Below are 27179 nucleotides of genomic sequence, written 5' to 3'. Positions count from 1 at the left end.
TATTAAATTATTTAATATAACATATCAATATATTATGATATAATGTAATATAATATTATATTTATAGTATAATACAATAATAAATATATAAAATATTATAATTATTAGTGTAAATTAAATTTTCATCCTTTTAAGATTATTTATCTCTCTAACAAATTTTCTAGCTAGGTGATAAAATTGGTTAACTAATTACTAATATTTTTATTTATTTATTTATTTATTTAGATAAGATTATTTGCCACTCACTCATTTTTTTTTCTTTTTATTTTATTTATTTATTTATTATTTTATTTTATTTTATTTCATTGAAATATGAAGGGTCGCCGGCCATGGGTGGTGGCCGGCATGGTGGCTGCCACGAGCTCCCAAAACAAAAAAAAAAGAAAAGAAGAAGAAGAAGAAGGAACAGAGGCGGCGGCGTTGAGAGAAAGAAGATAATAGAGAGGGGGAGGGAGAGGATGGGTGGGAGAGAAAGAGCCGGGATGAGGATTTTGGGGAAAAAAGTGTGATTTAAATGGGGGTATTTTGGTCCAAAAAATAGCTTCCTGACAAAACTGAAAACAGCGTTTTTGGAAAGCTTCACATTGGAGCTTCTTCCCAAAAGTTATTTTTAGCATCCCGCAAAAGCAACAGCTTTTTAAAAATTTTATCAAATACTGTTTCTTATTTAAAAGTATTTTTAGAGGGTCAGAAAGTACTTTTTGGTCCTTTAAAAGCTTCCCCAGAGAGGCCTAAATTTTGAACCTAATCCAGGTTGCCATGAACAGCTTATTCCTTGGATAGCCTTATTCCCGGCAACGCGTGCATCTCACGCGCACAGTACTGGCACCGGGAGCGCCCGAGAAGATGATAAGTTCAGAAGAGTGGCTGGGCAGGAATATAGAGAAAGCGAACGAGCGAGGATCCGAGAGGATGATTTCGAGCCCAGCCTTAATTACTCCACTGAAGAGTCGTCTACCGCTGGCGAGCAGCAGCAGGAGGGCCGTACCCTTCGCGGCGGCGGCGGCGGCGACGGTGGCGGCTTCTTCCAGCAACCACCCTCATCGCATTGACACTGAGCAGCTGAGGACTCAACTCGATCAACTCCACGCCGAAGCCGAGAAAACCAGGTCCAAGGGTACTTCCCTTCCCCTCTCCCTTGTCCATCTCCATCCAACTCCTCTGCCTGCCTCAGGCCTTTTGGTTTTCTACCTTATTTACTAATTTTTCTGTGTTGGTAGAACGATCGTGGACAGTTTCTTCCATTTACTTACCTTCATAGTAGCAGTGGACGTGATGACAAAAAAAAAAAAAACTCGGAGCGGTTCAAGATGTCTTGTGTTGGCTTTAATTTTTGTCCTTGTACACAAGTCTTTCTCGAGTGTTTCTCGGAAAATATGGAAATCTATATTAACTGTTACTCATTCTGTTTCCTTGAGAAGTTGTTATGCAATACCAATTACGCCGACAACTAGAGACAAAGAACCCGATCAACGAGAGAATACTTAGGAGGAGGGACATAAGTAGTTTTTTTTTTAATATTTTATTTTTAGGGACCGGGGTAGTTAAGCAGGGATCTTTTAGGGATTGTATTGTGTGCATTGGAGTTGGAATTAAATAGGATTATTAGGTTTGCAGGGTACACATTAGTTGCAGATACTGAGCAAATATTGCATTTAACCTTCATGGGGTAGGAACCAACCAAAGATTATTTTGATCATGGTTTGGAATCAAGCACGAATTGTGAACAAGAGCTTTGGGACGTGACGCTTGACCTGTAACTTGGATGCATGCATCTGGCTCTAGATCATATAGAGGTCTAATTGTGACTTAACTGAGAAAAGAGAAAAATGATTTCATTTGCCTTCATATTTCTAGCTTTCCAAGCATTGAAAGTAGTGGTTGCGGAGATTAACAATGGAGCAGTAATTCCTGCCCTGGAATTAATGTTTTGGTGGATCCTTGGGTGCACAAGGCTATTGAAGAAATTTTAGATTCTAAAAAATAGGAAAAAAAAAGAAATCTTCATAGGTCTCGTAATGTTTGGAACACATAGGAGTAAGGTCATATGCTTAAGGCTTTCATGGTTTTCAGGTCAGGTACGGATATGTCTTGTAGAGTTTCCTCCAAATGATGGCACTTACATGTAAGGCTATGTCTTTGATTTTCCACAGAGATTCCCATACTGGATTTGCCTTCTGAATATGCAACAAAGAGAATGCAAATTTTATATTCTCTTGGACAAATTCACCGGCATATTTAATTGTGGACTTCCCATGAGAATAATTATTTGCAGGCAAATCAACAAAAATAGAGAGTAATTACCAACCTTTTTGTGTTGATATGTCACTAATCAATATTCCTTGAATTGCAATCTCATTTTCTCGTCGCTATAATTAAAAATCTTTAGGTTAGACATCCATTACTTCTTAGCATGCAGCATAAAAAAGGTAAAATGAGATAATACATACAGTGACTGGATGCTAGTCAAGTGTATGCATGTTTTAATCAGAAAATTGTGACTTATTGCATTGAAAATTGCATTTTGGGGGACAAACAAAAAATGTCATGAAAGTAATAATGATAGCATATGTCTTTGATCCAGCACTGACTATGACTCATATGTGTGTGTGTGTGTGATTCAAGAAATGGTCCTCATGATCACATTTATAATAAAGTTACATTAGCATTCCTTTTGACATAACAGAAAATGCAGATTGTGCCACTTTAGAATAAGTGTAGAGAAACTATGCTGTTTCCTTTTTTCTCCTTGCTTCTCTTTTTGCTTGTTTCTTCTATCTATTTCTTGAAGTTTGTAATAATTAATAGATCTAGGCATGGGGACTATGCTACCCAAAAGTAAGTGGCATGGAACTAGTTGACTTCTGACCAATACAATTGAACAATCACTTTCCCCAGTGGACCAAACCTATAAATCGGTTCATGGAGTGAAACTGCATCTTAGTATGAAATGGTTGCATCAGTTTGTATGAACCATGTGTTACCAATGCAGAATTTTTTTCTGGTTTTTTTCAGCTACTGAGACATTATGCATAAATTATGTCCTGTTATATTCATACAAAATTTGCAGACCATTAACATGATGGTAAGGAACTTTGCAGTTCTGTCAATGCTTCTGCTGTTTTTTGATCTCAATATTAAGTTCTCTTTCTGGCATTTGTTGCCTTTTTCAGTTGTAAAATCTTTACTCTATCTTTGACGGCATATTTCTTATGTCTATTTCTCAATCATGGCTTCAACTTTAAGTATATAAAATGAATAGCTCATTCTGGAGATTATTCTTGTTTTCCTACTAACCTTTTGTTTCCAGCAAATAGTGCACGATTGAGGCTTATGCGTTTGACAGAGGCAGCTGAGAATCTTCAAAAAAGGGCAGTTGCTGATGTTTTTGTTGGCAAGGAAAGCGAGTCAAGGGAGCTACTTATACAGAAGAAGAAGTTGATGCAAGCCTTGGAGAAATCAAAAAGCCGCATCGAGGTGCTCGATAAACTTTCATCAAAGATCAGTGAGGTACAGCTCTTAATTATACATTTAATGTGCTACTTGAACTGATTCTGCAATTTGTTTTGGTAGCATCTAATTGTAATATAGTCAAATTATGTCATATTTTTATATTTTTTTTCTTCCTATGTTTTCTTATGCATTAGATGGATAAATATGTAAATCACCCAGGAAGTTTTGATGTATTCTCCATATTTCACCTCTCATATTTTCCTTTTACTTGTTCATGATTATAGAATTCATTTTACAAAAAATAATAGCATTTTTTAAAATTTAGTTATGGCCAATTAATACTAGTTCTCCATACACTGGATATCGAAATGTTGGGTCTGTTTATTGTCTTTTAGATTCAGACACTGTAGAAATTCTAAAAAAATCATCAAATTAAAAAAGGGAAAACTTACAATGGATATAAAAACACAAGAAGTGAAACGTGAGATGAAAAAGTCCTTGTCAATATGATTAAGGAGCTAACAGACATACATCTATGTGGTACGCGCATTATTCTAAGATCTTTTTAGCAGCTTTTTTTTTTTTGCTTATCCTCCATGGGATAAAAAAAATATTTAGAAAGTTAAGTAGCAGTTAGAGATTAGTTATTGTAGAGGCTCTAGTATGTCGAAGAACAAAGACATGAGTTTGGATAGGTGGGACTGGCACTGCATCTCATTGATTCATGACTCTCCTCGGGAACCTAAACTATATCATTTTCAAGATATTCAAAGAAATATCAAACACGAGGATGATATAAAGTTAAGATGAATGCGAAAATAATAGTGAGAAATAAGCAAATTTATTTATTTTGAAATAAGCTATAATATAATATAAATAATAGTACATTTATTTCTAACTTGGACTCGAAGATTAGACGGTTTCAGTATTTTCTCTGTTGTCTCTTTTCAAGTTCAATCTTTCCTTTCCCTCCATGTCACCTTGCCAAGAGTCATTTCCTCTTCCCAAGAAGGTTGAAGTAAGGATCTATATGCACTCTGGTATGTGCCTTCTTTGCTTTGAAGTTATGCTGTTTTGTTATTCTTTTGAAGGAATACTGTTTTGCTGTTTATGCTCTTACTAATGTTATCATAGAAATGTTTTGCTACTTGGACTTGAAGACACTGGACGCTCATGATACTAATCTCCTCTATTATCTCTTTTCTAGTATTTCATAAAATGTCTTCTGATCTTCTCCATGTCTGGTAAAGTTGCTCCAATATGACCTGGGTGTCATGAATTCAAATCATGGAAATAGCCTCTCCACATCGTAGGGGTAAGGCTGTGCGAGTCTGACCCTCTTCAAATTCTGTAGTGGCAGGAGCCTCATGCGCTGGGATGCCCTTTTTTATATCCATCCGCATCACCAAATCTAAGGTTCACTCCCGCATCTTGATGGGGACAACATAGGCATCTATAAACACTCGGAGTCTCCAAAGATGCCTTCTTGCTGCCACTAAAGTTGTACCATTATGTGGTTTACTTGCTCTAGATAATGTTCATTTTTGAAGATTCTCAAAACATTTTCCACTGAGGTTAAAGATTCCTTGCTTGACTCATGTTAACTCGCAGAGCAAGGGAATCCCAATTATACGTGATTAAATGTTTTGGTTAGCTGCTATGGTCTTCAAATTACAACAAGGCATAAAGCTTGAGAATGTGATAAATTTTCTCAAAGAATAGAAGTTTTTGTGTGCCTATGCTTTCAAAGATTCTTGTGCTCTGTTCCTACCAAAACATCGGAACTCAGTAAAAAAATAATCCTGTTCAGTTTGTGAGCTTGATTTTAATAGGAATCTCTGGAATACTACAAAGAACAAAAGAATCAACCAGAACATGAGAAATTTATCTCCGGGTTCTGAATAGTATTCTCTACCAAATGACCTTGTAAGAGGGTGAGTTTGGCATTAACGGTAAAGTTGCTCTGTTATGACCTGTGTCATGGGTTCGAAACCTAGATACAACCTTTCTACATGTGGTGGTAACCAGACCCCATAGTGCTTGGAGCCTCGTGCACTGGGTTGCCTTTTTTTACAAAATGACCTTGTAAAAGCAACGATTGAATTTCAAATTTGACTAGGGAACCACATCATGGAAAACCAATCCAATCCAAGGAAGTATAGATTACTTTCAAGTGCTCCTGCAGATAATGCTTCATCAGAGTTTAGAGGCCAAATCAAACAATCTTCAGCTTGCTCATCAGGTCACCCCTAATTGTAAATCTTTCTCTATACTAAATCAATAGAATATCTTTGTCCTGTAGGAAAAATGCAGCCATTATCTCTAATATTATGAGTAACATTATGTGTACAACTACTGACAAATGAGAGTTGATGGACCAATTATATCAATGATATGTTCCCCCATTTAGCTAGGAGTCAAGCATAAAACTGACAGACCCTCTATATACGATCAATTTTGCGAAGATACCAAGAGTCAGGAGTGCATATGTGATTCCAGGTTGATGATTTAGAATTATTTTCATCATATCCTGGAATTTTTTACCTGTCAAAGATCTCTCGCAACTCCAGTTAGCCCATCTAAAGGACTTTAGGGAGATGTATGACTGTAATAACTCTTCAGTGCTTTATTACAATGAACCAAGATTTCCAATACCCAAAACCACCTCCTTATTAATCTTTTAACTGTTTCTGTTAATTGTTGATAGACAAAGTACCTTCTCTCTCTCTCAAGTTAATCTCCATTTTTATTTTTTCAGTTTCTCCTTTCATGATATGGTGCCATTGTTCTTTGTCTTAATGCATGCCCCTACGTATTCCATGTCTTACGCTTGTGCTGAATAGATTGGTGAAGCTTCTTAGAAACCCTTGTAGTGATCACAGATATTATGTTTTTGAGGTTCTAGACTTAATTATGTCTCCTCCAAAGACACCACCTGGTAATCTTTTATCCTTTTGTTGTCTTATTCATTTTGTATGATCATTGTTGAAGGTATTTTTGCACAGGTGATACTTCATATGTTTGCTGTAATAGTAACATAACAGAATATATCATGTTATGGCCATATTGAAAGTCTACCTGGTTTCAGGTGATTTCATTGAAGGAAACACAGCTAATAGGACATGTTGCCATGGACTCTGGAGTTAGTGGAAAAGATTCTTGTCAACAGGTTCGGTTCATCTCCCCGAAGTATGGTGATGATGAAGTTTCAGATAAAACTAATAGCATTTGCACAGATTTAACTAAATCAGGTCAGAGTAAAGTGACCGTGACTCAGGACTGTGAAGCAAACCTCCCTGTGGATTGTCAGCCCAATTTTGAAGTGTCTACTGGCATCGTCACTTCAAATGACGATAACATTATCAGCAGTTTAAAAGATATGTCCTCATGTAAGGACTTTTTGGAACATGTTGATAGGCAACTTAGAGTAGTGGAAATAGATCTTGTGGAGTTCATAAGGCTCCAATCCTTGAAAACAGAGAATAGACAGGAACAGTTGAATGACAAGATGCAGCAAATATCAGAACTTTTGACAGAGGTACTCAGCATCAGAGGGAGGTGAGTTCAAAAGCCAGTTTAATTATTATTACTGCATAAATTACTGGTGGAGACAAAATACATGAGTTTGAATCAGTACTTTTGGATATTTGGTGCCCGCTATATTAAAGCAGTCATTGGCAATATCGAAACATCTTTTCTATTGCAGTAGATACCTTGCCATTTGATTATCTGCATGTTCTCAGACTAAAATTTTACCTATATCAGGATTGCAAGCATTATACAGTCTAAAACAAATGCTAGCTAAGTTTCAAATTTGGAAAATGGAACAAACAGAACTTCACGGCTTGGTATGTATTTTATTTCTTCATAACTATATTTTTTGACTTGGCAATTTAACTTTTCATGTCACCTGGAAGACAGTGCACATTGAACGCATTGTTTAAGCTGTCATCTGTGTTAAAGAATGATTCAGTTACATGGAGAATATGTCAGACCACAGCAGACTGCCTTATCCTTATATAATATTATGCAGGGTGGTAAGAAGAATAAATGCAAGTTACATGGACTAGATGTTGGAGCAGATGATGCCCAAGAAGGAATTGTGTCCAGGGGCGCTAGGGAAGGTTGTGTGCAGGGGTGCTAGAGAAGGATCTCAAGGAGTAAACAAAGGCAGCGGTGAGGCATTGCATTCAGGAGAAAATTTTCAAAATGATTTTCAATGCCTTGACTGGATGCCCTGAAGGATTTTGGTTTTCGATGGGGAGTATTTTTTTTTTTTTTTTTTGCTGATGCTTATTGGCAAATCCTGGTTTTGGTGTTCTCCTGATGCCCTAGTTTTATTTTGAGCCAAGCTAATGGAGGCCAAGTTTTGAAGGTTTTTCAGATGTTTATATATGTATGTTAAGACTAAGTGGTGGGGACATGGCTGAGAGGTTCCTCCTTTTGTTTGGGTGTTACTAACTAATCTTGGTTATGCTTATAAGCAACTCACTGTAGTGCCCAAGACTATCAAGTGACAATTCATGAAATTTTTATGATATGTTTCTTTTGGCCTTTTTTTGGATTCTTCTTGTTTCCTTATTTGTGATTTTTGCTCATGCGATGATTAATTGAAGACTTTGCTAAAAGATAAACCATGGAAATATGCACAGTACAATATGATTTTGGTTCTTTATATTATATAGGGGAAGATCAATAATTTTCCCCCCTTATCCTAGTCTACTAGCTGTCCATTTTTGGCATGAAACTCCTACCAGGCAAAAAAAAGGAAACACCACTAGAAATTTTAAGGTGGTTATACTGCTACTCTTGACTACAGTAACAAGCTACCTGGAGCATGCCCTTAATTTTATATGGCCTCATGGACTAGTTGATTTATACAATATATATAACAGATCTCTCAAAATTTTCTTGCACCATGGAGCCTCTTCTCTCATGGTGGTGACTGTTAATTCTTATGGTAAATTCACATACTTTTAATGCTGAATACATAATTGCTGAGTCTGTAATGCACAGGCCTGCAATGCATCTATGAGACCGAGAGAAGCTTGAATATTCTTGAAAGTAACAAATAAATATTCTTGAGTCTGAAAAAACAAAAGTAAAACGGATCATTTTTGCGAAAATGCCTATTATAGTTCATAAAATTCAAGCTCAAGCTTGATACTGCTGCAAATCAAAAAGGGATTCATGGAACTCAAATTCTTATTTAAAGTTTTATAACTTTATTATCACATTCAAGTGTGTAATATATACTTAATCTAAAACATATAATTTGTTGGCTTCATGGTACAAATTATTTGGTCAGTTCATTTAGTTCCCTCGCAACGGGCAAGTTGCAAGAAAAAACAAGTGATGTCAGCAGTTTTGAAACATTGTTGTTTTATCGGGTGCCTTTGGTTGAGTGATATATGCCTAGAGGTGTAAATGATACCCAAAACTCGATAACCTATAACAACTCAAGAAAGCTAGTCGAAATATGTTATTTGAATTATTTGGCCCCATATAACTATCCAAAATCTATCTAGTGCATAGTTGATGTGGGACTAAACGCATGCCTATACAAGTCTTCACATACTCTCCTCATTTTAAGCCATGACGTTCTTGCCAAACTAAGAGATCAAATCCATTTAAATTCTATCACAACTATCATAAATCCAGTCACAAACATCACAAACAGCTTGTGGGTAGTCCAAATGGGCTTGTGTTGCAGTATTTTTAGTCCACACAAGCTATAGGTCAGGTTTGTTCCGATACCATTTGTAATAACCAAGAATCTTGCTAGGCTAAGATATCAAATCCCATCAAATCCAATCATAAGCACTATAATTAGCCCTCGGTCACCCTAAAAGAGCCCATACTATAGTGTTCCTTTGTCCACATGGGCCATGAATTGGATCTGCTCTAATACCATTTATAAAGATCAAAAATCTCATTCAAAAGTGCTAGCCAAGAAGGTATTATATGAGTTTTTTTGGCCTGTATAAGCATCCAAGATTTATTTAGTGCATAGCCGATGTAGGACTAAACATATATCTGAACTAGTCCTTACATTTGGAAGTAAAACTTTTTGAAGTAGAGCTTTTTAAAGTAGAGCTTTTATAAAAAGCTATTTGCTGTTTGGTAACTACATTTCTAAAATGCCGTGAGACTTTGATATATGTTTGGTAACAAACTAAGAAAGTACTTTAGGTATGACAAAATGACCATAAATGACATTGTATAGTATTATACAACAGAGCATAATAAAATATAATATATATTAATACATAAATATATAATACGCTATAATATAATATAATATTATTATAATATAGTAATATAATATTGTATTCTATAGCATAATAATATAACATAATGTGATATTGATGCAATCCGATAGAATTCGATCCGTATCTTAAGATTCTTGACTTTTCTTGATTTCTGGGAGGGTGGTTCCGATCTACTTGCAGGCACGATTTCTGAAGATCCGCCCGTCAGATCGATCTCAATTTTGGATATATTGTAGGTCTACGCGTTAGCTTTCCAATGGTATGTCGTGGGTCTAGAGGGGATATCGGGATCTCAAGATATCAGCCTCCGACTGATGACTGCGCAAGGGAGGACGGGCTGATAATTCGACGGAATGTAGTTGTTGGTAGAGGCTGGTAGGGATCAAGAAGGAGAGGGAGAAGGTGGCTGGCCTCTCGGGATAGAGGTGGTGCAGCCGGACGGAGGAGGGGGCGGCGGCCTAGGGAGAGGAGGAAGGCATCGCAAGAAGAGAGGAGAGAAGGAAGGAGAGCTAGGGCAAAAGCCTTTTAATTAATTCTTCCATGCTGAAATAGGTGCTCACCACATCTATTTATAGGTAGCTACCAATTAACATCAAGGACTCAAAAGCAAAAATAACCAAATGATTCAGTCCGAGGTGGTCTAGTGGATCCAAACGCATCAAATATTATATAACATAATATATCAATGTATTATGATATAATATAATATTATATTATATTTATAGTATAATACAATAATAAAGATATAAAATATTATAATTATTATCATTATATATTAATATTATCATTTTTGTAATTATTATATTTTATCATGGGTATTTTGGTCCAAAAAAGAAAAAATTTATAACTCAAAACAACTTTCCAAAAGTGTTTTAAAATATAATAAAAGTTAAACAACTTTCCGACGGAGCCTAAAAGTGCTTTTCAGGAGAAGCTCTAAAATTCAAAAAGCTATTTTAGCTTTCTGGCAAAGCTAAAATAGCTTTCCGATTGTTTACCAAACAATCCTATTCCATCTAAAAATATTTTTGAAGGCCAGAAAGCACTTTCTGGCTCTCCAAAAGCTGCCAACCGGGGCCTAAATACATGCACACAAACTTTATATGCAAATATAGGAATATAAAAAGAATTCTCTATGATTTGTGTTAATTCTTTTTTTTATGTTTAAATTTGTGCCTCCTTATCATGCATGCTTTTCTAGAGCTCTTCCTGTTCCAAAATCCCAGCCAACATTTCAATTTTGATTATTATTTTAATTAAATTAAATAAAAATAAAAAAATTAAATATGTTCAAAAGTGATTGGTTTTTATACAAATCCAACCTTTATTTCTGATATCGTGCTCCTTTTTTTTTTCTTTTTTTTTGTGAAAGCGCCAATTCATATAACTCTTATGAGTACATTCTGCTGGATCAAAAGAAAGTAAAGAGTACAAGAAAGGGGGAATGTCCCCCAAAGAAGTCCAGATGATCTCTCCGGAGTGCTGGGCAACAAAGGAGGCGACCCAGTCTGCAGCACTGTTCGCTTTCCTGAATACATGTAGCGCCTGAAAAGAACGCAGCTCCTGAGTCAGTCTGCTTGTGTCGTGGATAAGAGGATGACCATCACCATATCTATCTACTTCCCGCATCCAATCAATCACCACTGAAGAGTCTCCCTCGAGGCATATACACTTAACACCCAGTACCCGTCTCACAAAAAAGATACCCTCCCAAGCCGCCCGTAGCTCAGCACCAACTGCAGTATGATCAGGCGTACGCCGACCGCCTGCTACTCTCAACCTACCGAGGTGGTCTTTGATCACAAATCTGACCCCTCCCGATGACCGGCCATTGATACACTGCCATTGAAGTTCACTCTGAGATGACCAAGAGGTGGGGGCACCCAAGAAATAAGGGCAAATCTGAGCGTTATAACAGTAGAATGAGTACCCCAGATATCCATAGCCCTTCGATAAGTGAATCTAACAATAACAGTGGTGACCTCCCCCGCCTGAAGTGCCGCTCTATCCACCACCATCCTCGGGGGTAACCTCCTGCCCTCAAACAGACTGGCATTTCTGGACAACCATATGTGATAGGCCAGGTATGCCCATAAAATCCCCGCCTCCACAGTGCTGGGCCTCTGCATAGAATCTCTCAATCGGTGAAACAAATCCTGTGCCAACTTCACCGCGAGGGGCAATGGAATAGGTGACCTGCTCCATATGTTCCTAGCCTTGGGACAGCGCAAGACGACTTGATCAATAGTCTCCTTGGTCTCCATACACACCTTGTAGCATTGAGTGATCCGCACCGCTCGTCGGGCTAACCACCACCTAGTCGGTAAGCAACCCCATACCACCTTCCAGATAAAGAGCGCTACACGTGGGTGAATCCTCATCCTCCAGATCCAGCCTCCCTCCATCCACCGTGTTGGCTCCCTGCTCATCAGTACCTGGAGATCCCTGGCATGCACTTGGGAGCGCCCTGTCGGCACCGAGACCATCCGATCCGACCTCTCCCTGGAAGGAGCCAGTAGGGCCAGGACCATATTGTGCTCCTTTCCTACAGCAATCTGTCACATATAAAGGATTATTATGATAAGGGTCCCTTCAATTTTGAAAACCATTAACCCTTGGCTACTTAAAATTATGTACTAAATAAATTTAAAAAAAAATTGAATCCAAATTTGGATTCTATAAATTGAGTTTAGACGCCTGTTTGGAGCATACTCATTTTGCTGCGTCCGAACTGGAATCTAAACTTGATTTTTCTTGTCAAATGTAGATACAGCATGAATGCAACACATTTACAGCCCAATATATATACCATTGATTGCCTGAGTGTGTCAACAATATGGAGGATTACACAAACGGAACCAAGGCTAAAAGTGTACATATGTAATATGAAGACTCCACCTTTGGGGATATATCAGTTTTACACATAAACCCGAGAAATTGGCAGCAGGCAACATGAGGAGAATTTTCACTCTTTGACCATCCTGAAATTTTTTCTCAGAATTTGTTTGAAGCAGCAGAATCAGTGATTCAAGTTGTCCCCTTGGCATCAAAACGGCCACCCCATCTACCAATTGCATTTTTACATCATGTTCAGCCTATTCGATACCACTCTTTCCACCAAACCAGAACATCCATGACATACAACATGAGCATCCAAATCATTCCATTAAATGTTCAAAACACCCATACAGTGCCGAGGTAAAAGAGAGAACCTATATTTACAAAAAAAACATATAAAACAACAATGGAATGTAAAAATGGTTTAATCATAAAGTGATCTCTGGGTTTGGGGTGCGTGGACATTTCTACAAGCTTGGTTTGGAGTGTTGTAGGACCAACACGGCCACAAATTGCTCGAGCTCATCCCACTATCAGCCCTCAGGCTATGTTTCACATCAGGGATATGCCAGTAGCTTCATCTCTAGCAGTTGCTTGCATGCCCCTTTCTACACACCAAGATGCATTCAGGATCATCCATCAACATAGACGTGAGAGTTAGTGATGACTCTCGATAAGATCGGAAAGTGTAATTTTTCCACATTTTCCAGTGTCTAGTTTATCAAACTGATCGCAGATCTGCATGATGTCCTTTTCGGATACCTTCCCCATCTCCTTCAGTTTGTAAATGACGAACTCTGATTTACTGCATGTCATTTTTAAAACAAAAAGATGATTCAGCAAAGGCAGATAGACATGATTTTGAATCAAGAAAATGCCAAAAAAGAATAATCCAAACTAAAGATAGGGAAAGATCCCAACCATAGAACAATGAATATTGCTGTGGAGCAGCAGATTATTGAATACCAAGAATAAGACTAGCATTTGCCATGTATAATACATGACTCATTATCGATGGCTATGACTCTATCACATGTGATATACCAACCATTAGGGAGTATGTGATGGCCATTGTAAATCATTATGATCATTTCAAGAATTATGCAAAACTATCATCAGCCACATGCATGAGAGAATTGAATTTTTTTTAAAAAAAATCAACAAGTGCTGGTCATGCATCTGCCTACTTCTTTGTCAGCCAATATCTTAACAGATTTATTCACGGTATGGAAGTTCTAGGAAACTTACACATGGAAAAGTATGAGATTTCATCTGATTAATAATTAACTTATTTAATAAGACAAGAAATTAATCCAAAATAAACTGTTAAGTTATAATATTGGGTAAAAAGATGTTTCTAAAGCAAAGCCTAACCATAGCTAACCTGAACTACAATCCATATGCATTGATGACACAAGAATCATGGTAATAGAAGGGAATTCTGAACTACATGTTATTTTGCAATCTAACCGCTAATAAACAAAAAAAAAGTTTGTATTTTATAGAAAATCAATTTATAATAAAAATAGACCATGTTAGCAAAAAAAATAAAAGAAGAAAAGAATTAATGGAGGAGAGGTAAGAAAAATAGTAGTTGAAGCATAAAAGAGAAATCACAAACTTGGTATACCATAAGAACAAAGCAATTCTTCCTATAAGAATGTATAAATTAATTCTCTCCTCCCATCCACCCCAAAAAATCCTCTTAACAAGATCCAATACATTTGTCACCTTCCTTTCCAATAGTCAACTATTGACCTCCTAACCACCAACCAAAAGAAAGACAAAAAAAGTATGATATATATTTATATAAAATTTCCATCTTCATGTAACTTCAAAACTCAAGCTTCTTCCGTTAAAAATAAGCAGGCAATGCCACTTGAATTAAGTGTTGCCTATAAATTTTGGCTTTTAGGAGTTCCAACTTGCTGATAATTTTGAACACTTCAACACAACACAAGACTTTGTGGCACTCCGAAAATGGATCAAATTGCATTAACTAAAGAGTTGGCACTTGGACGTCTTTCTTTTTGTTAGTTTATTGGCAAAAGAGACTTTAGGTGAAGTTGTGACAACTCAATACTCAATCATTTCGATTTCTTAATATAATAGTGTACAATGCCTGTAAAATTCTAGAGTCCCATTTTGTGTATGATTAGCATGCAAAAGTTCTACTTTGGTTAATATTGGGCTGTCAAAGTTCTGAAGTCATCAGGATTTGATTTTAAACAGATTGTGTGTCTTTATTTCTTTTAAGCAAATTCACATGTCTTCCTACATGGGCTTTTGTAAATATTGCATTTTAGGAAAGATTTTGGGTGCCGATTTGGAGATTTCTTACTTGGTTGTTAAGAGACCTAGATTATTTGTAAAATAAACCATGAAAAGGACACGAAAGGTTTATGGGCAGCAACTAAGGGAAGCATTGTTCTCTTGGTCCAGATTTTAGTGTCTGTTATCCCCTTGTTCTCTTTGCTGTTTATCCCATCCTCTCATCCTATGATCTCTTCCCCCTCCCTCTCTAATCTAATATCAACTCTTCCCTTTATTCTCTTCCTCAACTCTCTTCTAATCATTCATTTTTTTTGCATTCAATCTTTACCGAATATTACTTAGGTATCAAGAACAGATCCTCTTCTCTTGTCAGAAACCCTTTATATCCTTCCCAATCATGGATGGTAGGACACCAAACCAGGGTGATCTTCTTTCCAATCCTCCATGCTCACTATTGGTGGATTGAGAGGGGTACAAATATTGGGCATGGTTGGTTGACCAAAAGCCAGGTAGAATAGTTGTGTTGGACCAAGAGTGCTCGACCGAACAAGTTTTCATTCACTTCCTCATTAGTCAGGAGGGATGTAACTTTATGACAAGCATTTTTTTCCCTCTATCTCATGTCGTCTTTCTTTGACACTCTTACTGGTCCCTCTTCTTTGCTTGGTTTGGTTCGCTCTTCCTCTCTAGGATGGTTCTCTCTCATTTTATGCTTTTCTTGCTCTGGCATAGGTAATAGCATAAAATCAAATGAATGATCAAAGGATTTTTTCCTTCCTATTGGTAGAGCATGAGCTCATCCTCTATTTCTAACTAGAAGTCCTTTCTTTTTCGATGAAATGTTTGTGCAAAAATGAATATGAGAGCCACCCCATGCAGCCAAGAAGAAAAGGCTGTCTACCACTACCTACTAGAATCTCGATTTTAATTTCATCTGGAAGATCAGGAGCCAAAGGTGAGTCATCAGGCGCTGAAGGGGCAGCAAGAAAGCCTGAGTGCCTGTCTTTTGACAACTTTTCGTTTATGTATTCCAGATAGAATTTCATTAGCAAGAGTCTCCCTGACAGAAGTGCCCGAGTCATCAAGAATTTGAGTGGATTGGCTTTAGAAATGAGCTGAATTTTTTGAGCAAGCCAATAGAAAGAGGATTTGATTTCCACATCTGAAGCATTTAATTAGTGGAAATTAGGGGCACAAACAGGATACCCTGAGTCCCATCTAGAGAGGAAATTGCTTTGGTGGATCCACTTGGTTAAGTTGTTGTGCCTGTCAATATCCACCTGCCTGGAGTGTGGGTAAGGGCTCACCTCTTGCATGTGCACAATTTCTTTTCTTCTAGGAAATCCTATTTTGCTTGCAAAGGAACTTAGAGTTTAGATTACCTCCTATTTGCCCTTGATCTGAAAAGTTGGTCACTGCTATCCCATACACTGTAATACCCAACCAAACTAATAAGGAACTGAGTCTAATCCACTTGACCGACCTAGATGTAATAGAGCCTTGTTTGACTTAGAGTAGGTGACGAACTCCTCCATTTCAATTTCCTACGGGAGCTAGGAAATCTAGCCTCTATCGGCTATTTAAACACTCCCATATCCTCTTTCGCCTCACCGTTGATAGGTCTTACCAATCACCACTGCTAGACCATCGTTGGTTCCTTCTCCTTTTCCTCTTGACTTCCAAAAGTCTTGGCTCATGGTGTTCACCGAAGATTTTAGTTGAGCGCTTGCTGGAGTCTTAGGTTCAAAGAAGGATTGTCAAAATTATTTGGACCTACAGTTTGATTTTGCTCACGAAGTAATGATCTGCCTTTCCTAAATTTTTTATTTATATAATATTATTTTTACATCAAATAAATTGTTAATCAATTTATATGTGATTTATAAATTTTATGAGATGGTGTTTTGAATGAAAAATAGATATATAATTCGGAGTAATACTTTCCGGACTATTGTTATATTGTTTACTGATTTTACATCGTATATGTATATTTTGATTAAATTATGATATATATATATATATTATTTTATAAAAAGAACTTTGACATGTATCAGATTTGAACTCTCAACCTGACTATGTTCTGAACCCTTTCAATTGGGGGTTATGCATTGGCACTTTGATTATTATTGAGCTCATTGATTCTGTTTCTAGCCCTGCTATAGGGTATAAATGTGGTACTCTGGCCCATTTCGCAGGGTATAAGTGCGTTATTCTGGCCCACTCTACAAGGTATAAATGTGATTTTTTCGTATCGGATTTATGGATAGATATATGAATATTTGAAAAATATAGATTCTATTAGATTTTTGTTTTGAAATAGAATTGGTTAATTCTTTATACCGATTCATGGTAATTTGTGTTTTACTATTGCATCTTATGTTATTACATGAATTATCTAGTTACGATATTCATTACTTACTGGGTTGTCGAGCTCATTATCCTTTCTATTTTCTTAGCTTTTGAGAACTAAGATGGTACAGAGTTATGATCGAAAAAGTAACTAGAAGCCGAATTTGACATCTTTAATTTAGATCAGAATTTGACTAGAGTTTGATATAAGATCTTTTAAATATTATGGATTTTGTGAGATATTAAATTTGATTCTAGTTATTTAAATTAAAGTTTGAGCATCGATTAATTAAATTTATTCCACTGCTTGTTTATAATACCATGTTGAGATGCTTTGCATGCTTGTGGAGAGGGTACTCTATAAGTAGGCGGCGGTTGTCGCAACCCCTAACTCGCGATCTCATGTCGAGGGCGTGACATACACAGGTTCAGGATAATAAATAATTTAATTGGAGACAACCTAATTAAATCCCTTCCCTAGGTCCTACGCAAAAGGCACTAGTCATTATAGATGGTCCTGCACCATTGTCTCACCTTAAAACTTTTTCCTTAATTTGATATGTGTCTTGCAGAAAATATTCTGATACATTTTTACATTTTTACATCGGATATTTATGTTTTATGATGTCCTTGTGGCTTGTTTTTTTGAAGTTGATGTATTGGACACTTTAGGATGCTAGGGCATAAGGAAAATGTGCCAAATATTTAGGTAATACTACCTGAGTTATATTAATAACAATCATGAAGATTTTGCAAAGGGGCATGATAAAACCTAGTCTCCTAAAAGAAGACCACATGACCTGAAAAAAGCAAAACCTAGCACCGTCTAAAATCAACCACAAGAACTAACTATATCAAGGAAAAAATATCTAGGTGATCATCAATACTACGAAATAGAGCAACATTTCTACGCAACATAACCAACAATCTGCACCCATCTAACTTCAGCCTATCAACAAAAAATCTTCTATAGCTCTACTAGCTACTAGGTTTCATAATCCAAAAACTCAATAATATATTTCACACATTAGATTCCAAGTTCATTGTCAAAGATTCTAGAGTTCATGGCCAGAAAGCTCTAGCAATTAACTGTCAAGAGAAATCTGAGCCGCATCTGTCTTAGCAACAAGATTTCAATTACTTTACTGAGATGACTGAGGAGAACCAGAGAATAACCAAAAATAGGCATCTTAAGATTAAAAGAAGGCATCATATCCCCAGACTATATCGGAGAAGGAACAGTTAAACGGATCAATTAAATCTCATCAGTATGCTACACAAAATACATTCCATGTCCACAATGAATATCTTTCCCTTCTCCAAACAAAGCCCTATGCTTTCTTGAGGAAATCCTTCCATCTGGAAATGTCAAATTATTAGACGATTTCTACAATCACACTTAGAAGTAGGAACAACAGGATCAACTTAAAAATCACCACATGTCCAAAACTCACAGACCTCAAATTTATCATCAGTTTTTCTTAATCGAACTAATTTCGTTTAAAAGTTCCTACGATTCCTTATCCTCAATAGCTTTTTGAATCATAGGTTCCTAGAAAAGTAGTTCCTCTCTCATGTTAAGTGCATAATTCTGCCACAATAGCATTACCATGGTTGGCAGAATTGTCCTGAACCGTCCAGTTCGAGGTGTCTCGAGCCATACTGGCAGCAGACCGGGACAGTTCCGGCAACGAAACCGAAATCGGCGACGAAGGGGGAGAAAGAGAAGAAAAGAGAGAGAGAGAGAGAGAGAGAGAGAGAGAGCAGGAGAGGGAGAGAGAGGCCGGCCGGGGCCGACCGGCGGAGGCCGAAGGACCACCGCGCGGAGGAGGCGGAGGCCGAGAGCCGCGAATAAAAAAAATTAAGTGAAGTCGGTAATAGGTTTGCCGACTTTCACTTAAAATTCTGAAAAATAAAAGGCCCCCGCACCGGCCCTGTTTCAAACGAAAAAGGGGCTCAGAGGCGGAGCCCTGCCTCCGCGGCTCCACAGCTCCCCGGCCTCCGCCTCCTCCATGCGGAGGCTCCGCCTTCTCCGCACGGAGGCTTCCCCGCCTCTACCGGCCGGCAACGATCGGCCTCTCTCTTCTTTCCTCTGTCTCCCTCCCCCGCTCTCTCTCTTTTCCTCTCTCCTATTCTCTCTCTCCTCCATCTCTACTGTGTCGGTACAGAGCTGGCATGTCATGGTACAGAGCTGGCACGACACGGCGCAGAGCCATACCGACCCGTGCCGCCGGACAACCGGTCTAGGGCCCGATACCGGCACGGCAGACTATAAGCATTAACATTTTCAAAAACCTGGCCACTTCAAGAAGATCTTTGGGGCTTCAGATGATCATTAATTTGATCTTTTTGAGTTCTAGATTCTTTAGAATTAGGTGATTTGCCAAGATGCACTCATGATCTTTTCTTTCATTTTTCCTTAGAGAGATTTGAGAGATGCGGTGTGATCTTTTACATTCAATTTTCTTTACACTCTAGGAGTCCTTTTTAATAAGTGGTCTGGCAATCATGGAAACAGATCTGAAGTAGTAAAAAGTTTTTAAAAGTTTTAGTTCATACTTCATACCTTATCTTCTGCTATTTTCTCCCTTAACATTTTCCTCTGCTTACTCTTTCTTCCTGCTTTTTCTGCCTCTTCGATTCCTTATTTTATGCTATTCTATTCTGTTATTCTGTCACCAGCATAGAGCTGATATAAAGGGTAAACCAGGCTTGCATCAGATCTAATTTATTTTTGAAACAAAAACACAAAGCAACTTTCCTTCCTCCTCTGGGCTGCATTAGTTTGTATAGAACCTTGGCATCCAACTTCAAGAGTCAAATATCCAAGTATCCAACAACTTCCAGAGTCAAGAACCTAACTTAAACATGGATGATAGCCACACACAATTTTGATGAAGTGTTTTGTAATGCCATTCTGAAGATTAGTGGGATAAACAACAAAGTTTTTATAATTTGATTTCGATGTCAGCCACTATTAATATTTTTAGGAAGACTACAGATGTATGGTCAAAGCATGAAACACTATGCTCAAGACAAAACTTACAATATCAGATGTCAAGGCACAATAGAAGATATGTTCCAAACAGGATGAATATTTGAATTCATGGACCTAGAGCTTCTGATTTGGGTCAGAAATTTCTTATGCACATCCCATATTTGGCAAAAGGGGCACTTGAACCCACAAGGGCTGAATAAGTAGTTTGAAAAGGCCCTAAATTCATGAATGAGTTTGCCACAAGAGAAGTAGTCACCAATTAGCTACAAGAAGATCTTTGAGGCTTCACACTAGCATCAGTCAAATCAAAGTTAGAATCTAGGAAACACGGATATTCCCAATTGCATGCCATGTTTGTATTATATACCGATACTTATTGGATAGTTTTAGGATACATGTCTGATACTTATTTTAGGTATTATATTTTTTTTCCAAAATGTAAAAAGATTTTAGATACTTTCCAAATAAACCTCAGATACTTTTCTAATACGTATAGGGATGTGGGGAAAGACTTTATTTCTTTTCTTTATGGATGGACGTTGACCTTCCGATGATGAATCCATTGAATCGTTAATCTTGGAGTTTGTGATATTTATATCATTATATAAAGTATAGATTATAGTCTATCGATTTGAATAATGACTAAATAATGAAGTTTTTAGATGTGGATGCTATTGCATGAAGTATGGACTATGTTTTTTTAATAACCACTATGCTTTATAAATGCCTTTCTTATATCTATAATATCACACACACATATATATATATATCTATCTATATATATATATATATATATATATATATATATAACATATATTTATTTAATGCTGTATCATAGCTGTATTATATCCTACATTTTGAGATTTGTTGTATGGGTATATTCATATCGTGTTGTATCCACATCCCATATCCATATCTTCATAAATTAGAATTTTAGAAGATCCTAAGGGAATATCTTAAGATTGGCTCACTTTTTTTTTTTTTTGAGTTTAGAAACTATAGATTCAACCGATCGTAAGAGATAAAATGATCTCTTTCTTTTTTAATATTTTATCTTCTTTACTTTTTAGGAGCCTTTCCTAATAAATGGTCTATCACTCTATCCTATAAAGAGGAGATGCCAGCAATCATGAAAAAAAAGACTTGGTATGGGAATAAATTATATTAAGGTTCCGTCCATACTTTCTCTCTTCCCTTTTCTCACTCAACTTCTTGCCTCCCACAATAGCTCATTTTTCATCCTTTTCTACCTCTTCTCTTACTATTTCATTCGCTGCTGCTATTTTGTCAATGCTCTCGGTTGAATATAATGGAGAAAACCAGATTCGAAAAGAGCTGATTTTATTTCAGCAAACACAACAATAAAGCAGCCTGCCCTCTTCTCTGGTCTGCATCAGTCTCTCCCTGCAACCCTAGAGGCCTATATCTAATCACCTATATCTTTTTCTGCTACACTTCTCATCATGCTAAGGATTAACATTAGTACTCCGATTGGCAAGAGAAATCAACCTCAAGAAAGGTACCAAAGATATTTATCAAGAACTGCCGATAACAGTTTGTGGACTTCCCCCTTTCCACTCAACTCTCGAGCTTGGATACTTTAGTGACCTTTCTGCTCTGGAAGATTATGATCGGCGAGCATTCTAAGGAGAAAGCAGATTATAATAGGTGAGCATTGTAAGGAAAAAGCGTCAGAAAGATAGAAAGCACTCACAAAAGAGAGCAGATGTGGGAACAAGATCTCAAAAAGAGTACCCCCAACCAAGTTCAATGTTCTTTATGGGTAGCTCGCAAATAATCCTTCAAACCTTAATCTTATATGCTCTTGATAACATCTCCTATCATTATCATCGCACTAGTGATCAGGAAGAAGATGGCAAGGGCAGACATGATTGAATGGGTTCTGAAAGAAAAGAAGAGAAGAAGAGGCTGGCGAGTACTCACGTGACAAAACCGTTGTTGTCGATGTCGGCGGCGAGGAACTCTGAGACGGTCATGTCCCTGCAGAGCACCCACTTTGCAATCATGCGGTGCCTCTTATCGATCCTGGCCTCGGCCAGGTAGAGGAAGGCACGGGCCACGGCGAGCGTGGACACGAGGAGCCACAGCGATGCAAAGAGCCGGCCGGGCATGGTCTTGAAGGCGCGGTCCCCGTAGCCGACGGTGGTGACGGACATGACGGAGAGGTAGAAGGAGTCGAGCCAGCCGAGGCGCTCGACGAAGCGGAGCACGAAGGTGCCGACGCCGATGCAGAGCAAGACGACTCCGAGGGCGAGGGCGACCTTCATGCGGATGCGCATGCGGCCCTTCTTGACGTCGACGATGTAGTGGCTGGCGACGTCGTGGCGGTGCGGGTGCTTGGCCCGGTTGTACTTGGGGTTGGCGACGGCGCCGAGGAGGAGGGACTCCTGGAGGTCGAGGACGTAGGAGACCATGCCGGAGAGGAGGATGTCGACGAAGCCGAAGCCGACGAGGACGAAAGTTATGGAGAAGATCTTGGCAGAGGGGCTGGAGGGGGTGATGTCGCCATAGCCGATGGTGCACATGGTGACGATGCAGAAGTAGAGGGCGTCGACGACGGGGTGGGTGTCGGCGGCCGAGAAATGGGAGCGGTTGAGGGTGTAGACGAGGACGCCGAGGGAGAGGTAGATGGCGAGGAGGGCGATGGCCTGCCCCACGATGGAAGGGCGGCGGGGGGACGCCGACGGCGCCTGCTGGCCGTGGGCGTCGTGGGCGTTGATGGCCGACATGGCCGGGGCGGTGCGCGACCTGTGGAGGTTGCTCCGCCCCGTGTCCGCCGCCGACGGGTCTGTCAGCCATGACGACGACGATGACGGCCCTTCCGCCGCTGCGGCAGCGACCGGAGATTTGGGGATGATGGGAATTCGGTGGTCGGATGGTGCAATTGGGGCTGATGGGGTTGGGGTGATGGAGGGGGAGGCGATGAGGGAAAGGGCTTCGGGAGAGATGGAGGATTGAAGGTCGGAGGAGGAGCCGAAGATGAGGCGTTCTTTGAGGGAGGGGGAGGAGGAGGAAGGGGAAGGGGAAGGGGAGAAGGGGATGGAGATCTCGCCGTCTTCGGGGAGAGGGCACAGGATGGAGGAGGGGGGAGTGGAAGGGAGAAGCTTTTTTCTTGGGGTGCTCGTGGGAAGGAGTGGCTCCGTTTCATCCATTGGAAAGAATTTTCTATTTCTCCTTTTCTTTTAATTTTCCGCAGCAACAGATAGACTTTGGAGTAATGGCTTGGGGACCATCATCTGTTAAGGAAGGGAGGAGGTGGTGGCGGGGAACAAAACGCGTCAGCGAGGAAGAGGAGACGGGAAGGAGCGAGATCGACGGAGCGAGAAGGATCGAGGAAGCGTGTGATTGTGATTGGCCAGAGGTGGGTCTCTGATTTTCGCTAATTCGAATGTTTCTTTCCAGAATCATCATCAACCGCAATGCAGTTGGAAAGTCGGGATGAAGTATCGGAGGAATGAATCTCCCATCCACAAAAAGCAGGAAGACAGAGACTGTTCCATTCTACTCCTGCTACCCCCCGCACCGTCGAATCAAAATGCAAACCAAAGAGGACTTCCGTCCATGGGTTCGACCGAACCGAGGACATGGTTTTTTTTCTTTTCCATTTCCCCAAAAACGGATGATTTATAAAGCTCTAGTACGGATTATTTAATAAAATTAGAAAATAATAAATTTTGAAATGTCCTAGACAATCCCTCTACTTCTTCTTCTCTTTTTTTTTTTTTTCTTTTTTCTTTTTCCAACTCACAGCGGCGTATATAAAGACACTTAGACCCCACTGCTACTAATCATATTCCAAATATTTCGAAGCAAGGCATGATATTCTCTTAGCCTGCAGCTACTGGTGCTATTCTGAATCCAACTAATTACCGTAACTGAATCGCTATCAGAAATATGTAGATATATAACTTGATAATGTTTCTTATTTTTTTAGTCTAAGAAATAAATAAATTGGCTAAAAAAATATCAACCTGGTCAACATATATTATATAGAGAGATCAGGGGATTGCAACCTTCTACGGCTTCTGCTTGCTTCCTATCACATGTATCTACAGATTCTAAATTTATTCAATATTAACCATCCAACACTTCTAATCATGCAAAAGTCAACTCCAAAGTTTTATGCATCAAATTATATTTTGAAGATATAAACCAGCGTGCTTTCGTGATTCGGAATATCCTGCCTGTAACCTCCCAGCGGCCAGAACTAACACTATAATTTAACCCAAGGTATCTCAAAGAAATTAGAAAAGACAGCTGCAGATGACCAATAACCCAATAGAAACATCATTCAGAAGTCTAGTTCTATATTCTATTTCCATCAAGAAGAATCGATTTGGAATCTTTTTCCAAATTTAGCTTCTCCGGAGTAAAGGCACCCTAGAAGAAACCTTAAAGTACATTTTTGATCAAAGCTATCGATGCAGTATCGTTTCCTTGCTAACTCACCCAACACGCCTCCATTCTTATTAAGTAAATGCCTAATACTATGGTCTTCACTTTCCTCGAAGTCAAAATTCCAAAACTGCCAAACTCATTTTATTTTCACACATCATTCTAAGAAATCAAATTATATCCCCACTTCTTCTTATACACAAATTTTCATTAGATCCCCTTATCTTATCAACTATATCAAACACCCAATTGGAAGACTTAAAAAAGATGTCATAAATAGGAAATAGAATTTAGATCATGTTCACAATGTAATTTTTTGTCCAAGGATAACATTTTACTCTTCCATAAGACAAGCCTGCTTTCCTTCCTTTTTTTTTTGGTTGAGGAAAAGGGAGGAATAACCATCCTATATAAGATAGTAAAAAATCTGAGGATCTGTACTTTTTGTTTCTGTTTCTCCATGTAGATTGCACCAAGAAAATTCATAATTTTGTGATGAATTCTATTGATCCAGCACTCCAGGCATCATCGATCGGTGGATATTGCTTAGGCTTGGCTGGAAATTGCTTTATTTCCGGCAAGCTTTGTAAAATTATTTTTCTGTCTTGCATCTACTATCATTGCCCGGCAAATTTTTTTGAGCTCCAGCCTATTTCCTCTGGAAAAAAAAATCATGGTTCCTGGCTTGTATTACTACGATACATAAGCATCGATTAAAGGGTGCGAGAGGAGCTCTAATGGTGACTAATATCTGAACGCCTTTTTCTCTCGATAACTAAAATTTATGCTCTTTCATTCAAAACTAAAAAGAAAAACAACTAAAAACTTTGCTCTCTTTTTGCTGAAAGAAACTTCGCTCTCTTCATTGGCGCAGTGCACTGCCATATTTTCGAAAGATACGCTGTTTTTCTTAAAAAGAAGCTTTTAGTGCCTAGAGTTTGACAACGTACCTTACGGATCCATCGTTGTCGAGGTCGGCAGCCACCAGATCGCCGACGGTCATCTTCTTGCTGAGGACCCATCTAGCAATTCTTCGATTCCTCTTCTCAATCCTCAACTCAGTCAGGTACAAGAAGGCTCTGGCTACCGCCAAAGTGCTCACCAGCAACCATACCGCCGCGAACAACCTCCCCTCCGCCGTCAGGAAAGCATAGTCCCCGTAGCCCACCGTCGTCACGGAGGTCACTGAAAGGTAGAAGCTATCGAGCCAGTTCAATCCTTCCAGGACATGCACCACCATCGTCCCCACGGCGATGCAACCGATAACGACTCCTAACGCTAACGCCACTTTCATCCTCACCCTCATCCTTCCCTTCTTCACATCCATTACATATCTCTTGAAGATCATATTACGCCGACCCTCATCGATCGAGCTCAGCAGCACGGCCTCTTGCTTGTCGAGCACATACGTCACCATTCCATTAAGCAAGATATCCACAAAGCCAAAGCCGACTAAGATGAAGGCGCAGGTAAAGAGCTTGGTGAACTCTGTATCGGGCGCTATGTCGCCGTACCCAATGGTGCACAAGGTGACGATGGTGAAGTAAAGGGCATCCACCAAGCGAAACGTGGTGTGCCCTTTGAAGCTGCCGCTCTTCACCATGTAAACGATGACGCCGATGGAGACGTACAGGCTCACCCCAACGATGGCTTGCTTCACCATCGAAGGGGTGGAGGAGATGCTTGGGCACTTGCCGTCGAGCCCGGGGGAGGCGGTTTCTCTGATTTCGCTGAAGATGGAGGGCGCAGAGTGCGATCGACGAGCGAGCGAAGCAGTGCACTCATGGGATTCAGCGGTGGCTGCTGAGTCGGAGATCGGGCAACTGAGGAGGGGATGGCGAGTTGGGGTAGGGGATGCAGCACTCATACAACCGAAAGCCTTGGAGCTCTGGGGACGCAGAGAGGAGGAGGTTTCCGCTGGTAGTAAGAGCTCGTCCATGACCATGAACCAGCTCGGCCGGATCTCATGACCAGTAGGTCCTGGTCATGCAATTGAACACACGGTCATGGTGGTTGGGAGTTGCAGGTGAGGTGGGGGAACATTGGACGTTTTGGTGGTTGCAAACCCGTCGGTTCCTCCGTACCCAACTGTCAAACCGCGCGCATGCAGTAACTGTTGGCTGTCTTCATCCGAGCCATCCATATGTTCTAGAGTACGGAGATCAGAGTCATCGGTGGTCTCCGGTCCATCGCGGGCAGCTTCGCATCGCCGATTATAATTTCGCGAATAAATTTCCAACGATCAACTTCCTATTCTCATACAGGGGAGGTAGGTGTCACCGCTTGATTCCACAGCCTTTCGCCCGGGAGCAAGGATCAGTGGATCGAGCTCGTTCATTTATAGATCTATGGTGGAAGATTGAATTTTGATTCAGGTAGTTCGGTGGAATGTATTTCTCTTCTCCTGAACTAAATTTTTTTAGATTTTTTTATAAATATCCTTCTAAAAATTCAAATTTGTATAAATATATTTTTTTAAATTTATATTTATTTTTGTACCCTCATAAAATACTATTTTACACAAATGCTCCTAATATAACGATTCTTCTAACACCATTAATAAAAACCATATTTATTTT

At 39.2% G+C, this 27179-nt stretch overlaps 3 protein-coding genes across 5 annotated transcripts; 1 reads left to right on the top strand and 2 right to left on the bottom strand.

Moving 5' to 3' along the window:
• Positions 1-789: 789 nt before the first annotated feature.
• Positions 790-8007, top strand: LOC103713951 (forkhead-associated domain protein). Its single transcript, XM_008801012.5, has 5 exons — positions 790-1117; positions 3311-3510; positions 6542-7011; positions 7219-7301; positions 7487-8007. Exons 1-4 carry the CDS (start codon positions 847-849, stop codon positions 7256-7258), a joined length of 981 nt encoding a protein of 326 aa, XP_008799234.4. The 5' UTR covers positions 790-846; the 3' UTR covers positions 7259-7301; positions 7487-8007.
• A 3517-nt stretch (positions 8008-11524) lies between these two features.
• Positions 11525-11989, bottom strand: LOC149768687 (uncharacterized). The gene has a single exon (XM_089925051.1). It carries the CDS (start codon positions 11987-11989, stop codon positions 11525-11527), a length of 465 nt encoding a protein of 154 aa, XP_089781177.1.
• An 882-nt stretch (positions 11990-12871) lies between these two features.
• LOC103713949 (two-pore potassium channel 3-like) lies at positions 12872-26621 on the bottom strand. 3 transcript variants are annotated; one of them, XR_005511643.3, is made up of 3 exons: positions 22129-23708; positions 21899-22022; positions 12872-13368 (listed from the first exon to the last, which is right to left on the bottom strand). XR_005511643.3 is itself a non-coding variant. In XM_026807245.4 (2 exons), exons 1-2 carry the CDS (start codon positions 26543-26545, stop codon positions 13221-13223), a joined length of 1143 nt encoding a protein of 380 aa, XP_026663046.4. In that variant the 5' UTR covers positions 26546-26621; the 3' UTR covers positions 12872-13220. The 3 variants fall into 3 exon arrangements, 2 of the variants coding, with proteins under 2 accessions (XP_026663046.4, XP_008799231.4); XM_026807245.4 differs by lacking the exons at positions 21899-22022; positions 22129-23708 and adding an exon at positions 25551-26621; XM_008801009.6 differs by lacking the exon at positions 21899-22022 and having other exon boundaries at positions 22129-24739.
• Between the last annotated feature and the right edge of the window lie 558 nt (positions 26622-27179).

The sequence above is a fragment of the Phoenix dactylifera genome, chromosome 1, assembly GCF_051530095.1.
Source record: "Phoenix dactylifera cultivar Ajwa chromosome 1, Ajwa_hap1_PhDact_Kaust_v1.1, whole genome shotgun sequence".
In the NCBI taxonomy this organism is placed as follows: Eukaryota; Viridiplantae; Streptophyta; class Magnoliopsida; order Arecales; family Arecaceae; genus Phoenix; species Phoenix dactylifera.
This window is presented reverse-complemented; position numbering and strand designations above follow the sequence as displayed.

Coding starts and splice junctions, on each gene's coding strand:
- LOC103713949 (XM_008801009.6), bottom strand. CDS start 23,357: ATGGATGAAACGGAGCCACTCCTTCCCACGAGCACCCCAAGAAAAAAG. Junction 13,369..22,128: donor GACAACAACGGTTTTGTCAC/GTGAGTACTCGC, acceptor AATGACATGCAG/TAAATCAGAGTTCGTCATTT.
- LOC149768687 (XM_089925051.1), bottom strand. CDS start 11,989: ATGGAGACCAAGGAGACTATTGATCAAGTCGTCTTGCGCTGTCCCAAG.
- LOC103713951 (XM_008801012.5), top strand. CDS start 847: ATGATAAGTTCAGAAGAGTGGCTGGGCAGGAATATAGAGAAAGCGAAC. Junction 1,118..3,310: donor CGAGAAAACCAGGTCCAAGG/GTACTTCCCTTC, acceptor TTTTGTTTCCAG/CAAATAGTGCACGATTGAGG. Junction 3,511..6,541: donor TTTCATCAAAGATCAGTGAG/GTACAGCTCTTA, acceptor ACCTGGTTTCAG/GTGATTTCATTGAAGGAAAC.